At 41.7% G+C, this 16,438-nt stretch overlaps 1 protein-coding gene across 4 annotated transcripts in view; it reads left to right on the forward strand.

Annotated features, from left to right (window-relative positions):
- The window catches only part of LOC122912848 (intraflagellar transport associated protein), a 91,161-nt gene that overhangs the window by 50,823 nt on the left and 23,900 nt on the right, over nucleotides 1–16,438 (forward strand). For 3 of the 4 annotated variants that reach the window (XM_044259101.1, XM_044259100.1, XM_044259102.1), the window contains 2 exons: nucleotides 5,853–5,992; nucleotides 14,834–15,068. In XM_044259101.1, coding sequence (XP_044115036.1) covers nucleotides 5,853–5,992; nucleotides 14,834–14,977 — 284 coding nt within the window. In that variant the 3' untranslated portion in view covers nucleotides 14,978–15,068. Of the gene's footprint in view, nucleotides 1–5,852; nucleotides 5,993–14,833; nucleotides 15,069–16,438 lie in introns of those variants that run through there. The other variant, XR_006385679.1, reaches the window with a different exon arrangement.

The following is a 16,438-nucleotide window of genomic DNA, read 5'->3' on the forward strand; positions in this document are numbered from 1 at the left end:
GGATCATGACCTGAACCAAAGGCAGATGCTTAAATGTTGGAGCCACCCAGGTGTCCCTAAAGTTCATGTCTTATAATGCTAATACCTGGGATCTCCTGTGGGTCTATTTATATTATTCATTTTCCTTTTGATTTCATGTCTTTGTATACATGGTAATTTTTGTTTAAATGCTGAACATAGCATATAAAATATATAGGGACTGGATGATGTTATCTTTTTCTAGCATAGCTTTTGTTCAACATTTTGCTAGCAATTAGAGTAGTAAAAGGTCACCTTCATCCAGTCTGGGATTGGGCTGATTTAGGACTGGGTTCAAGGCCTTCTGGGGGCTGCTCTACTTCTAGTTCTTGCTTACTTCTAGGGTGTGGCCCTTCAAGGTAAATCATAGCATCGCCTTCTTAGAGACCCTGAACTCTAATTTTTGTCTTCATAACACTGTGATTTCTGTTGGCAATTCTGCTAAGCTTCCGAGCTTCTTAGCTTCTCTCATCTTTATTTTGGCTTCTCAGTTTCTCCTTGAAAATCAGTAAATGCCACAAGTTGAAAAGCATCTTAGACTCTTGGACTCACTTCTTGGTACTTTCCATCTCTCTGGGATCTTGGCCACTCAAGTCCTAGGCTGCCCTGGTAGCTTACCAATGCCTTTATTTATTTATTTATTTATTTATTTGACAGACAGAAATCACCAGTAGTCAGAGAAGCAGGCAGAGAGGGAGGAGGAAGCAGACCCCCACTGAGCAGACAGCCTGATGCTGGGCTCGATCCCAGAACCCTGGGATCATGACCTGAGTTGGAGGCAGAGCCCGTAACCCAGTGAACCACCCAGGCACCCCTCACCAATGCCTTTAAATAGTTGATTTTTTGGTAACTTATCTAGCTTTATTATTTTTATTGATCAGAGGGTTAGATGGTATTAGGTAGACCAGCAGACCCCTGGGGATGTGGTCTAGGAACTCCTAGGGAAACTCCTAGGGAAAGCTTTGTGCTTAGCAGGGAGTATGTTTCTCCCTCTCCCTCTGCTCTACCCCTCACTGGTGCTCTCTCTCTCTCTCAAACAAATAAATAGAATCTTAAAAAAATTAAATAAAATGAGTGCTATTTTCCATTGAAAATGTTCTTGATGAATTGGTAAAAATTATTAATTTTATTAAATCTCGATTCTTGGATACATCTTTTTTACTGTTTTCTGTTCTGAAACCATAGGTATGCACAAAGCACTTCTGGGGCATTCTGACATACTTGGTTGTCTCCTGGAAAAACACTTGTGTGATTGCATGGTATGCTGAACGAGTTCTTTTTTGCCCCTTACTTTCATGGAATAACATTTTTATTTAAAAGAATGACTGACAGACAAACTATAGTTCTCAGAATGAATGAAGCAAGCCTGTCTCTTCAAGAGAAACACTGGTAATGTTCGTTGCCAATGATAAAATTGGCAATGGATCAAGTGAAAATTCATTTTTGGAAAACTTGTATCCAGTACTGTGAGCTTGACAGCTTCCCAATATTTGATGACTATTCTGATAAAATTGGTGATGTTAACTAATGTGATCCTTTTACTGTATAATGAAATGTGTCAACATTTGGAAGACCTACATAAAACAGTGAACCAGTATTTTCCAAATGGCCAATTTATGATGTTACAAAATTATGCATAGGAGAAAGATCTATTCAGTGTGTAAGATAGACCAATGAATTTTAATGTAACAGTATGAAAAATTCACTGAAATAGTTTCAGATTGCACACTGAAACTATTTTTTAAAACTTTATCGTTTGTCAAGATCTGGTATAGCATCAAAGAAAAATATCCCCAATTATATAAAAAGACTATCAAAGTACTCCTTTCTTTTTCAACTACATTTCTGTGAAGACTAGATTTTCTTCATTTACTTCAACTGAAACAGCATATTCCAAAATTGAATGCAGAAGCAAATATAAAACCTAGATTTTTTTTTCTCCTAAGGCATTTACAAAATTTTTAAAATGTAAAACAGCGTTTCTTCCTTACTATTTTCTTTGTTTTTGAGAAAGAGATTTTTCATAAAAATATGTATTTTAACATATAATGATATTATTGTCAGTGATTCAATAAATAAATATTTGCAAATTTGTCAGTTTTAATTTCTAATATGATGAATATTGAGTTATAAAACCCACATAAACAAAAGCTCTTTGGGGTCCTCAAAAATTTTGAAGAAAAAGAACCAGTGAGATGGACTATCATAACAAAAAACCGTGTGCTGAAGAGGCCTTATTTACTAATACAGTTCTTATCTATATTCTTTTTAGTTTTGGGGAGGGCCCAAAATATCAGAAAATTTTGGCCATTTCTACATAGCAACAAAGGAACAGATTGGTTAATTTTTATAAATATGCCACGCAGATTAAATATTGTTATCCAAATTATGAGATATCAGGTAGATTGCCTGATTATAGCTTTTGACTGTTGATTATTGACTTCATACAGGAATACAAATGGCATAAACACATAGTTTGTAAATGTTGAAATTCTTATCATGGAGTGAGAAAGAAGAGATGGCAGTGTTTTCAACCAGGCTTGCCATGGAACATGAACATTCGCTTCTGAGAGAGGGCTTGACTGTGCAACGCACATCAACCAAAATAATGGTATTTAGTTGAGATGAAAACAAGGCCTTTGGTTGTTTCAGAAACAGCAGTTAATAAGATCAGGTTAAGGGGCGCCTGGGTGGCTCAGTGGGTTAAAGCCTCTGCTTTTGGCTCAGATCATGATCCCAGGGGGATCAAGCTCTGCGTCAGGTTCTCTGCTCAGCGGAGAGCCTGCTTCCTCCTCCCTCTCTGCCTACTTGTGATCTCTATCTGTCAAATAACTAAATCAAATCTTTTTTTAAAAATTAAAAAAATAAGGACAGGTTAAGTTTAATAAAGCATTTCAGTTTTGGAGAATTTTACAAAGGACTTCAGACATTCCATTTCCCCTTCCCCCACCAATGAATAGAACAATTTTTCTCTCTGAGACACTGTGAGTGTATAAATAAACCTATGCGTGATTTTAAAATGGCTGAAAGATAAGGTAGCCTTCTTCATAAAGTACATCTTACCAGACTATCCCTGTACATATTAGTGTCCCTCTTTTATAAATCCATCCTCTGTAGGGCTAATGCTGTTCAATTTTACTCTTGATTACTCTTGGATTGATTGTATGTGTGAAAATCTTACCCCTGTAATAGAATTTAGTGTTTGAGGGTGAGGACTCTATATAGACATCTACAATGTCTTCCTGGTAGGTAACTCTTGGTACTTACTGTTCAGTTTAGAAGGGGAGATGCGGGAATTCATTTCCCGTCTCAAGTATCTGTTGCGAATTTGCTGTGGGTCAGGTGTTGCGTCAGGCGTTGGTGAATACGCATTTGTGCATTTTGCTTTTACACCGAAGAAACAAACGGCAAGAATTTGAAGTGTAGGGGAAACTGAATCTTGTTGTTTTGAGGGAATTGTTTCCATGGCAGTAAAATCTTTATGAAAGAAACCATTTTTGTTGAAAATCCTCCCTTCTCTGCAAACATATCGGGGAGGCAAAGACTTTCAGCATAGGAATTAGAGAGTTGTCCTCCTTGCTGCATAATATTGTCAGTCAGATTTTAAATAGCTCTGGAAGTAGAACTGATTTTGATTCACGTCTGAACTGATGTTTTGCGCTCTCAGCCGGTCGTCTCAGAGGTACTGGTTTTCCCATGAAGAGGTTTTCTCTTCTTGCCTTTGTTGTTGGCAGGCCCCTGACCACGCTTGTGTGGGTCCTAGGCCATTACAGCAGGGAGCTCAGTGAGGGAGGTGCGTTGGGGGTCATGAATAGTATCTTAGAAAGCCAACCTCTCCATCAGCCTTACTGAGTTTAAAAACATGGCTTCTCTGGGTATAAAATGTTTATGTGTATTTAATACTGACTAAGCGTGCTAATGTGCTGTAGTAGTGACATGCCTTGTCTCTGAGTTTGGTTGTATAATCTGATAAATTTAAATAATTTATGTAATGAAATTGCTTGTTTAAAAGAAGTTCCTGGGGGTGCGCCTGGGTGGCTCAGTGGGTTAAAGTCTCTGTCTTCGGCTCAGGTCAAAATCCCAGGGTCCTGGGATCGAGCCCCACATCGGGCTCTCTGCTCAGCAGGGAGCCTGCTTCCTCCTCTCTCTCTGCCTGCCTCTCTGCCTACTTGTGATCTCTGTCTGTCAAATAAATAAATAAAATTTTTTAAACAAATAAATAAATAAGTAAAAATAAAAAGAAGTTCACGGGGACACCTGGGTGGCTCAGTTGGCTAAGCAACTGCTTTCGCCTCAGGTCTTGATCCTGGAGTTCCAGGATCCAGTCCCGCATCGGGCTCCCTGCTCAGTGGGGCATCTGCTTCTCCCTCTGACCTCTCCCCTCTCATGTACTCTGTCTCTTTCTCTCTCTCTCTCAAATAATAAATAAAAATAAAATCCTAAAAATAAATAAATAAATAAATAAAAGAAGTTCATCATGTGACATGTGGGCAGAGTATGGGCTCTGCTGGCAGACTTCCCGGCTCTGACACTTTCTAGCTGTGGCCCCTTGAACAAGGTTACTCTCCTTGCTCAGAGCTCCTTGCCTATGAAATGGGAAGTAATAGCATCCTTGGGAGGATGAGCTCAACTGATGCCTGTGAAATGTCAGCTCCTGTACGTGTTGACTGTTGTTTTTATTTCTTCTAATTCGGTCATATTTTAAGGATCCAATAATGAATCATAGTAGAAGTATCTTCTTCACGATCTCCCTACCCACTCACAGGTTCAGTTTCTAGGCTGACCATGTTCTGTTGCTGGAGTCCTAAGAATTTTGTAATTAACATGTTTTTGTGCTGGTGTTATCTGCAGTTGTGAGAGATGTATTTCAAGTAAGTTTCAGTTTTTGAATATCAATACTTGCTTAATTATCTCCCTATATATGCTGCCATTGGCAACCGCCAAGGCACGCCTGTTGTTCATTAATCACTTCCACTGAGAACTTAATTAGTGTCTTCATTAGGATCATCATTGAGTAGCAGGCAGCATGATCCTGAGACAGCTGCAAGTTCCTGGCCAGCTCCAGCAGCCCTTCTGGTCCTATGAAAGCTCGGATCGACGAGGAGGCCTATTGTGCTTCTATTTGTTTTTCTTTTTTGTCCCCCTTAAAGAAAGCTGTGGAAGATCTAATGGTGATGCCCCATGTTCTGTCACACATGCAAAAATAAGGCAACAGATCCACTTACAACAGACAGATCAGAAAACCCAGATTGGTTATTGAATTCTTGTCATGGTGCTAAACAAGCTGGAAACAAGTTGTTTGTGGGATCGAACATCAGACCGTGAATTCAGCATATGACAGAGCACTTCATTTTTCTGCTGAAACTTAAAAGTCCTTTCCTGCTGGCATCACTGTTTTATATATATATATATATATATAAATATAGCCATAGTGTTACAGGATGAATTCAGCACTTCATTTCCTTTCTTTCCATCCCTCAGGAAAATGTGGGAAAATGAGGCAAAGGTAGCATCTTGCCTTATTTTCCTATAGAGGTAGAAATTGGGTTTGGGGTGAGAGGGTGATCAAGTCAGTCCCTAAACAATCCTCCCAAACCTTGGATCGAATGTGACCTTGAGACAGTAAGATAAAAATAAATGCACAAATGACTTCTATTTTATGGAAAAGGGAATCTCCTGGGTAAATCCCCAAATGAGGGCAGGCATTGTCTCCAAGGAACCTACTTTATTTGAGCATTTTTACTTCATTCTTTTGACTATTGTAGTCTTTTAGGTGATTTAGGTCAATTGTGAACTTGATGAAAGCATCACGTGAAATATTTTGTATCCAACAGATTTGCTGCTGCTTCCAGGAGAAGTGGAGGAGGACATCTACCCAAGTGTCCCTTCTTACATTCCTTCTGCGGCCCAGCCCTTCGCTCCTGGGGTCAAGCCAGGGCCTGCTGGGAGAGGAGCTGACAAGCAAACAGAAGAGGTACTCCATAGGGAGTTCAATCAGTTTTGAAATTGCCTTGATTTTGTAACTTGTCCTTTCAGTGAAATGCTGCCATATCTTTGTGCTTTTTTATTTTTCTTAGATTTGGAAAAATTTAGAATTCATGTTGCTTAATCTAGTCCCTCTGACTGCCATCTATCTCTAATGTGCAGATTTCTTTTCTTTTCTTTTCTTTAAGATTTTATTTGACCGAGAGAGAGAGATTACAAGTTGGCCAAGAGGCAGGCAGAGAGAGAGGGGGAAGCAGGATCCCTGCTGAGCAGAGAGCCCAATGCGGGGCTCGCTCCCAGGACGCTGAGATCATGACCTGAGCCGAAGGCAGAGGCTTAACCCACTGAGCCACCCAGGCACCGCTGCAGATTTCTTTTAAACACGGAGAGCAGTTATGTCTTCTTTATGTGGAAACCATTTTTGTTTCATGATGTAGGCCATGCTGCAGGACAGTCTTATCTGGGGACTATGCAATAGATTCTCTCTTTTTGTCTGGACTGGCCGTTTGCTTTTTTTTTTTTTTAGATTTTATTTATTTATGTATCAGAGAGAGAGGGCGAGAGAGCAAGCACAGGCAGACAGAGTGGCAGGCAGAGGCAGAGGGAGAAGCAGGCTCCCTGCAGAGCAAGGAGCCCGATGCGGGACTCGATCCCAGGACGCTGGGATCATGACCTGAGCCGAAGGCAGCTGCTTAACCAACTGAGCCACCCAGGCGTCCGGGCCGTTTGCTTTTTACTCTTGTATCCAAGGTCCTATAAACATCTTGTATTGGTTAAGGTAAGGCCAAGCTGTTGCTGTAGAGAATCCCAACAGTAAGTCAGTGGCCAAAAGGAGATAGAACTTTATTTCCCTCATATAACAGTCTATGGAAAACTCCTTCTTCTTCTTCTTCTTCTTCTTTTTTTTTTTTTTAAGATTTTATTTATTTATTTGAGAGAGAGAGAGAGCACACATAAACAGGGAGTGGGGGAGGGGCAGCAGGAGGGGAGAAGCAGAATCCCCACTGAGTGGGAGCCCAACATGGGGCTCAATCCTGGGACCCTGAGATCATGACTTGAGCCTAAATCAGATTCTTAACTGACTGAGCCATCCACACACCCTATGGAAAGCCTTTAAAGTGAGTGTTTTCTCTGTTCCTGGGGTCACCAGGGGCCCAGATTCCTTCTCTCTGGATCTCTGCTGTGCCTCAGGACATTGTCCTCCTATGAATGTTCCAGCTCAGGTCACCGTCCTACTATAGGGGCAGCAGGGAAGAGTGGGAGCTGCACATTTCCCCAGGGCTTAGGACTCAGGACTTCATTTCTGCTCACATTCCATTGGCAACCACTTCACCATATGTTCCTGTCCAGCCACTGGGGGCACTGGGAAGTGTCACCTAGCCAAGCGCTTCATAGTCAGGGGGCACGGAATCTCTGCCATGCCTTTCCTGTCCCACTGGCACACCTAGAAAGTCATCATTTGTCATTGTTTGCAGCTCTTCTGCACATACGTTAGAGACACTAGAGACACGCACTACCTAAGGCTGCTGGTGGTGTTGGGTGTGACCTTGATCACCATGTTTACTCCCAACAGAAGAATGTGAAGGGCTCTTTATTATTGCTTCCTCATAAAACTCCTAGGGATTGCCTATTTGATCATTCAGGTACTACAGATCTTATCACTTAAAGATATTCTGTTACCCGGGGAGGCGGGTGGAGGGGTGCCGTGGTCATTAAGCGGCTGCCTTCGGCTCCTGTCCTGATCCTAGTGTCCTGGGGTGGAGCCCCATATCGGGCTCCCTACTCAGCGGGGAGCCTGCTTTTCCCTCTCCAGCTCCCCAGTGCTCCTGTGCTTGTGTTCCCCCTCTCCCTGTCTCTCTCTGTCATAAATAAATAAAATCTTTAAAAGAAAAAAAAGACATTCTGTTACGGAAGCAGTGGTTCAGTCAAAGGTAATCCACATGTTCGCATTTTAAATTGCCTCTTTGTCATAGAATTTTTGTTTACAGACATCACAGAAGTGTGTCTGGGAGGCTTGCAGGCTTGTATTAAACCCCTGAATTGGTTACTAGATAAACCGGTGGGGGGGCAGTCACTTTTCAATGTGCTTTTTGAATTACAGATTGCTTTCTCCAAGTAGTAAGAAACGAAAATTGCAGTGTTATTTCTAGCAGGAATCAGTTTTCTTTTTAAAGACTTGTACATGCTCTTGACTTCAGTTGTGACCACACAAATTGCTGGGCCAGCCAGTGGCCATGGCACCTAGTGCCGTTATAGAAATTGTTATAAAATCGTTTCCATTGGTGGGTTAAAAAAAAAAAAACTGAATGATTCCTAGAATCCATCAAGTAGCCAGTAAAAAAATGCAGGTTAAAACCTTGGATATGATTGTATCTTGAAAAGGAATATCAATTTCTTCCCAGAAAATGTGAACATTTTTTAAATGTTGGAATCAAAATGATATGAACAAATTTTGTGTTGGCAAACTTAGAAAACATAGATGGAGAGCTTTTGCTGTTTTTCAAATACCTAGACTATCTTGGCTGGGATTTTTATTTCTGACCACGATTTGTTAGAGAAACTTTTCAGAACTGTCTAGAATCCTAATACTTTACCAACTATGCCTTGGTTAACCTTATTTTAAAGCACTCGCTGCCAGTAAAACATCATAATAATCAATTTCTAGTAAATATATCCTGTAAGGACCAACCAAGGGGCAATTTGGGGCTAAATATGGTAACTTCTTTCTGTGATATCAGTCTCAAAGATGAAAATGAATCCTGGATGTCTTGACGTCCTCTAAGTAGAGGCTCTGACTTCCTGATACAGATTAGACCAATTTAATTTTTTCCCTAATTTTGTCACTGGAGTTTTATATATGTGCATCTCCCCCTTAGAGTCAGACATTTGCCAAGGACGTTCCATCTTTCCGTTTGTGAATAACTTGTTGCCTTAGTAATTCTGTCTCAGTGAATTTAGTAACGGCTTTATAGTAACATTGGGAAGATGAAAAATTGTGTGTTCCTCCTCCACCCTTTTCCCCCAACCCCAAATCATAGAAGAAACTTTTGTGGTATTTCAATAGGAGATCTCCTTTTTTTCCGGTTCGTAATGGGACTCTAAATTTTTTCACCTATAAAGATGGTTTATTTGCTATATTACTTTGTGAGATAGCCTACAGCTAAATGCTGCTCTTATTGATTTGAGCATTAGTTCTGTTTTCTCTAATTTGCCTGTGTGGTACTATGAATGAAAATGATTTCTCTGGTAACAGGGTCTCTCTTTGAATGAGTCACATGAGCAATTTTAAGGAAACTAGCCGTTTTCTAACACTGTGCAAATTCTATTCCCTGAGAGGCTACGAAAAGATTTCAATTAGATTTGAAATGAGACCCCTCAAATCCACATATTTCTCTCAGCTCCTTGGGCAAAAATAACAAGTTAATAACTTAATTCACAGTTGTTTTCTTTTCAGTAGCAGGGGATTTGGTTTTCCATTGCATCCATTCTCCTCTTTGAAATAAATGAGAATTTCAGTTTGTAATCCCAAAGCCTTGGAGTCGTACAGCTTAGAACCCTGAAACGAACCTAACCCAAAGGAAGAGAATTCCGAGCGTGGGCCGCAGTAGCCAAGAGCCGAAATACATAAGTAGAATTGCAACCTGACTGCATTTTAAATGCTGCCATTTCGAAGATCGCAGTGATGTCTTCTGAATCGCAGTGTACCTCTGCTTTGGATTACATATGTGGCCCTTGTCTTGGAGGACTCTGAATTCACTGATGTGTGTCTTCATAAGCTTAATTAAAAAGCAGAAAAAGTAGGACGTAGTGCCGAGTTCAGTGCTATCTGCATATGGTAGACATGCAATAAATACTGAATGAACAAATAAATAAAAGAAAAACCTCATTACCCACCGAGAGTGTTTTTCTGATACAACAACACGGTCAGGGCCATTCTCTGTCTCCTTCTCTGTTGCTTCATTCTCCTCACCATGTAAACGTGTTCCAGTCTCTCCCATCCTTCATGAAATGAAGCAAAACAAAAGGAAAGGGAAAAAGCCTTCTCTCTACCTCAGGCCCTTTTGGACTACTGTCCATTCTTCTCCCTCTGTTCTCGTCTAGACTTCAGTAACTATGAGACTTGACCCTACTCGTTGACTCTGCTTCTTTCCCCCTCATTCCTCATTCAGTGTCCTGCAGAAGGTCCTTGGCTCTAGTCACCTGCCCAGATGTATTCAGAATAAAGGTACCACTTACTCTGTAACTGCCAGATCTCAGTGGACACTTTCCAGTCCTTTTTTTTTTTTTTTTTTTTTTAAATAAAGAGAGAAAGTGAAGTGGGGGGCAGAGGGAGAGGGAAAAAAATAGGGCTCCATGCTCAGCACGGAGCCCTATATGGGGCTCGATCTTACACTCCTAAGATCATGACCTGAGCTGAAATCAAGACAGTTGCTTAGTCGACTGAGCTGCCCAGGTGCCCATCCAGCCTTTATTTTAATGGATCGCTCTGCTGTGCCTGACCCTCATGGTCCTCTGGTTCTCACTTTACTGCTCTCCCCAGATTCTTCGTACATTTCTCTCTTTGTTCTTTCCCTGCCTCCTTTGGGGGCTTCCTTCCATCCATCCCTGAATTGGTACTGCTCAGGGTTCCGTGCTAAACCTCTTCCCATTTAACATACTTGGATCCATTTTCATCTCTAGGTTTTACCTTTCCTGCTTCTTCCTCAAATCCGCATCTCTAGCTTCAGACCTTTCTCGGAGCTTCAGGTTCTGGTTTTCAGTGGCCTGTTGTTATCTCTATCTAGATTCCTTTGGGTGCCTTCAAATCAACATGTCCAAAGCCAAGCTTGTCTTTCTTTGCCTGCTTTGCTTCATGCATTCTTGCCTTTCCAAATCCAAATCAGTCCTCAAGTGGTGCCAGTTTTGCTTTCTTATATTTTCATATCTCTGCTGTCAGCTTCCTGTTCTCGTTCTCTCTTGTCTGGACTGCTCTATCAGGCTCCTAACTAGTCTCCCTGACTCCAAATCGACCCTCTTTTTACTCTTCAAAGTAACCCATCTGGATGTAATGTCCATGAGGGTAGGGCGTCTTTCTGGTTTTCACAAAGCAGTCTGTCCAGCGCTTGCCTCATTATAGATGCTTGGTTAAAATTTGAAGGAATGAAGGAATTTACCTGAAATGCATGGATGACCAAGTATCTACCTTCCTTTCAAGAAATCCTTCAATGACTTGATCATCTCTAGGATAAATAGCATCTAAGACTGTCGTGATCTGGCACCGATTTCTCTCCTGCTTCTCTCTCCCTTAACACTTAACTACTTGCAGATCCTTACATGTGAAACTTGGCATCTTATTTCCTTGTCCTGCTCACTAGAACTGCCTTTATCTGCAAAGTTCTTCCCTCAACCTTGTTAACTAATATCCTTAAGATTCTGCTTGGATATCAGCTCTCCCAGAGCCAAGCCGTCTCTGATTCCTTCCCAGTACCTTACAGTCCGAGTGGGGTTAGGTGTCTCTTCTCTGTTCCCATCACCCCCAACATACTGTTTGTACTTACTCCGTTTTACTCTACTGACTTGTTAAATGTCTGTCTCCTTTCTCTCCGATGTCAGACAAGACTTCATCTTTGTATCCTCAGTGCCTATCGCTGTGTCTAGAATTTCATAGGAGCATAGAGTTCGTGGAAAGAATGGAAAGTCACTGAATGGCTGCAGGAGGGCGCCCCTCTGACACTGTGAATCAGGGACGTACTGGCCACATTACAGGGCTACCCCCAAATGGTTTGAAATGTCATGAGTATCATTACATTTGGCATTGCAAATATGAAATTAATGCTCTTCTTGGTTTCTTACTTTTGTAGTTCAGCACTGAATTCATTGCCTAGGGAGTTAATTTAACAATAGCTGCCATTATAACTCCATTTCCAAGTGAAGAAATTTATATTTTTAGGTGTATTTTTGTAACTCTAAATGTATTATAAATGAGTAACTCTCGTGTTGCCATCAGATTTATTGACCAGCTAAAAACTTTATTCCTTGCTATTGTTTTGGTTAATACTGAATGGCCAATGAAGGGAATCATACTCCTTAACAGAAAAAATTTAAGTGTATTAAAAAAAAAAACTTACAGGAAAACAAAATTTTTCTACTTAAGGATAAACTTCTACATCTCTAGTACCACCGTGTTGGATATTACAGCTGCAAGTTATGTTGGGACCTCAGACAAGGCAGAGGAATAAGGGTGTGATGGATTGGGCCATTTATAGAGCTAAGTTGGCCATGGAAGTGAGCCCTTAGCAGAGAGTCTAGAAGTACGGCACACAATCTGTTCTCTCTCTGGGTTGCTAATACGAGGTGGGTCATGAGTTGGGTGTTGAATGAGGAGGCGAGTGGGATTTTCTGGAGAGTAGCAATGCCCAGCAGAGGGTAAGGTAAGCCTCAGCACTTCCCCTCTATGTTTTTGCAGCCCCTCTTTGCATTTCTCTGTTGGAGAGCATGGCACACGATGTAGAAATTGTTCATTTACTCTGTCTTCTCCCTGAAGGGCAGATACCTGGTGGACACAGATTTTGCTATTTTCATCCTGTGTTCCCTGTATCTAACACATATTAAACACTCAATACATGTTTATGGAGTGAACAAGTAAAGGGGAGGGAGGTGGGAATGTGAGGGTTGTTTGTGTCGTATAGAGAGACACATCACCGGGATGTATCACCGGGGTATCACCGGGATTTTAGCACAGCAAAGAGATTTGTCTCCTATTAAATGTATTCCAGCCTCAGAGGGAGGTGGGTGAAAGCAAAGTGGCTACATCTAGAGAGTGGCTGGTATGGGGTAGGTAAGGTTTTAGAGGCTGGGGGTGGGGCAATGGTTCAAATTCCTAGCGCGATGGACCCACGTGGGTACTTGTAGCCTGAAACTTGGCTGATAAGTGGATGCCAGGCCTCGAACCAGCCATAAAAGGGCAGCAAGAATCCCATGAGGCTGGATACACTGGTAGAGAGGGGACTCTTTCTGGTCCTCTCCCAGGATCTGTTGGAATCGGCTCAGGGTGGGGTGTGGCCAGGCCTGCCAGCCACAGTGCTCCCTGCTGAGTAGAGATGGAGACGACAAGGATGCTTACGTTCAGGAAATGAACATATTGTGTCACTGTTTATGTTTCCTCCTTTGAGCTGTTCTTAGCCGTATTGCCACTCTGTCAGTTCCACTGTGGAGATAATTGTAATCTTAGAGAGTGACCAAAATGGACACATTGGTCACTCTGCAGACCGATTAGCTTCCTGTGCATGCATCTCTTTTCAAGACAGTCATGGTGTTCCATGGAGCCTTGGATATGGATTTTATGATAAACCGTGGGAATTACTTAGCTTATTTGGAAAAGGTCTTTTCTCCGCAAGAGCCCTCTATGACTTGGCTTAGTGAGAAGTTCAAGGTTGATTTTTGCTGGTGTTTTTGTTGAGAGGGTAAGCTTCATCTGAAACCGATTGCCCTGGGTTCCAGTCTTGCTTCTTTCCCTTACTAACGATACAGCCTCAGGCCGGTCACTTAACCTTTCAGAGCTTCAGAAGAGGGGTTGTTTGAAGATTACTGCTGATTCCCACCCCGATCCTTGTACTGGGGTGGACACGAGGTGGGAACTCACTCAGTGGCAGCTCCCATCATTGCCTTTGTCAGGAAAGCCTGCAGACAGTTTCAAATACAGAGGAAATGAACAAGTCTCTGAAGTCTGTCCTCTTGCTGGTTTTACTTAGAAAGGATGGTAGATGGCTACATCTTTGCTATTAGCACCGAACACCTAACTACAAGATGCAACTTGCCAAACAGATAGGAGATACCGACTTTTCATGTCCCCCTCCCCCTCACCTTTAATAACAGCACATGGTTTCTCAGCTACATGGTCTGTTTTTGAGAACATTGCAAAATCCACTCAATGAGATAATCTTGAATGCAAGAATATTTAAAGCTGATTATAGCTTCAGGGCATTTTTTTTCATTCCTCCATAAACCATAGTTTTTAATTATTTTAGCATCGCCATACATATCATAGAGTTACATAGAACTGCCAGATAATTTCATTGTATTACAAAGCATTTGCTTTCAGAGCAGCTCTTTAAGAGGTGAATACAGTGTGATTTAATGTGTATTCTCTTTTTGTTTATTGGAAAATATCTGCCTTCCTCTAGGAAGTCTTTAAACTCACAGATTATGAATAAATAGGTGCAGAATTATTGTGCCATTTTGCAGCTACTCTGACTTGTAGATAAATTCTGTAATATTTTTTAAAATTCTTGAGAGAAGAAAGAGATCCTAGAATTTTTGAGGAGATGCTGTGTGTTTTAATTCCCACTGTTATTGGCTGCAGTTACAAGTATTATCTGAAGAAGTAAGTACGGTAAGTGTATTTTTATCTTTGAAAATTGTCGTATAGATACAAGTCTTTTTTAGTAAATGGTGAAGGTGTGTTGAAGGTTGATCCAAATCTCAAGGTATATTTTCTCACATTTTAATGTAACTCTTAGTTTTTCCATATGCCTCGAGCCCTAACACTGCAAGTGGTAAAAATGTAATGAATGTGTGCAAGAGAAACTAAACTCTCTGATTCTTGCCGTGGGTGGAAGTAGTTAATGATATTCATTCCGACGCAGGATGGTACAAATGGGGCATATTAAGAGACTTAAATTAGGTCAAATTAAATAATTGAATTTATTCCTTTACTTAAAAACAGCTTAATCAGTGGAGAGTGCTGAAGTTCTAAAAAAAAGTTGAATTAAATATTAATAGGGAGTTTATGTTTTCAACTTTTTCCTCATTTACAGTGATCGTAGGATTTTTCTCCTTCTACCTTTTACAGACACTCGGAGATGAAGTCCAGCCCTTCTCACTTGACGAAGAATTTGATTATGACGCTGTGATGCTAACCCCCAAGTTCACTCCTGCAGAGATAGATGCGATCACACAGCTGTCCAAGCAAGAGAGATCACCGACACAGACTTAGAGGAACCCCATGGCTGATTCATGGAGACATCTTTGTGTTCGTGTTTATTTTGTTGTTATACAAGCAACATTCGAATAAAAGGTAAACCTACTATGATTTCCTTTGTTGAAATTTTCTTGGGCATGAGTTGATCAGAGTTTTTGTCAAGAGGGAGCTACGACTAACAAGACCAAGGAGATCTGTACACTTACAGGATTCTCCTCTGTCATGTGTTGCTAAACCCCATGGCAGGCGAGGGGAGATGGAGGTGGCCAATAGGGACAGGAAGCAGTACCCACAGAAGGGTCCATTTTTTTAAATTAATTTTTTTTATTTGCGTGTAGTTGGCACAGAATGTTACATTAATTTCAGGTGTACAGCATAGTGATTCGACAAGTTGATACCTCATGCCACGCTCTCCACAAGTGTACCAGCCATCTGTCACCATACGATGCTATTACGCTATCGTTGACTATATTCCCTAGGTGGTGCCTTTTATTCCCCTGACTGGAAGCCTGTATCTCCCACTCTCCTTCACCTGTTTCTGCCTGTCTCCTAAGCCTCCTCCTCTCTGGCACCCCACTTTAGTTTCAGCTGTGCCGCCGGGACCTCCTCTGCTTGGAGAGCCCAGGGACTTGCTTTCCTACACGCTGCCTCAGCTCCAGCCCCCCTGCCAGGGCACCCCTTGCACAGAGCACCCTGGGACTCCCTGGCCTGTGCCCGCTTCAGCGTCACCCGTCCTGCCAGGTTACCCACGGTGCACGGAACAGAAGGCTCTGTTCTGAGGATAGCACAGCAGCTAGGTCATGTGGGCTGTTGCAACAAAGATGGGAAACATCATCCCACATCCTTGGGGGTGAAACACTGTAGCACATAGAGACAAACTGACACAGTGGGGGGGGGGGCGGTCACTGGTCCCAGCTCTCCAGAGACTGGGGTGTGAATGTGCGTGCTGAGAGGTTGGGCTCCTAGGATCGATCAGGAAAGGCTGCACTGAAAAGGAGGCATCTGAGCATTGATTATATGTCATATATTAAATTCTTGTACTTTGGCATTGCCATTAAGCCTTGTGTGATGATAGTTACAAAGTACAAGGAATGGTGTCTCTATCCAGAAGCTTAGAATAATTTAAGAAGGCAAGACTTAGGTAGAGAAAGTAACTGGAGGATGTGGAAGCATATTATGAAGTGCTCATTGGGAAGGATACCCATAAATGTGTTCACGGAAGGAGGAAAGAACAGGGAAGGCGCAGGAAAAGGGGGAATCGTATGTATGAAGTCATTTTCATTATTAAAGGAATCGGTAACAAGTCCAGTGTGTGTGGGCTTAATGAGTTTTCATGCAGGCCTGTGCTTGTGGGTGCCACTGATATTCCTTACAAAGGACATTCTTGTTTTAATGTGATAGAGTCAAGTGATTTCTACATCTATTTTTCTTTATCTAGTCAACAAACTTTCATAAAACACTATTTTCATGCCAGAC

This window comes from Neovison vison, chromosome 7, assembly GCF_020171115.1.
Source record: "Neovison vison isolate M4711 chromosome 7, ASM_NN_V1, whole genome shotgun sequence".
NCBI classification, from domain to species: domain Eukaryota; kingdom Metazoa; phylum Chordata; class Mammalia; order Carnivora; family Mustelidae; genus Neogale; species Neogale vison.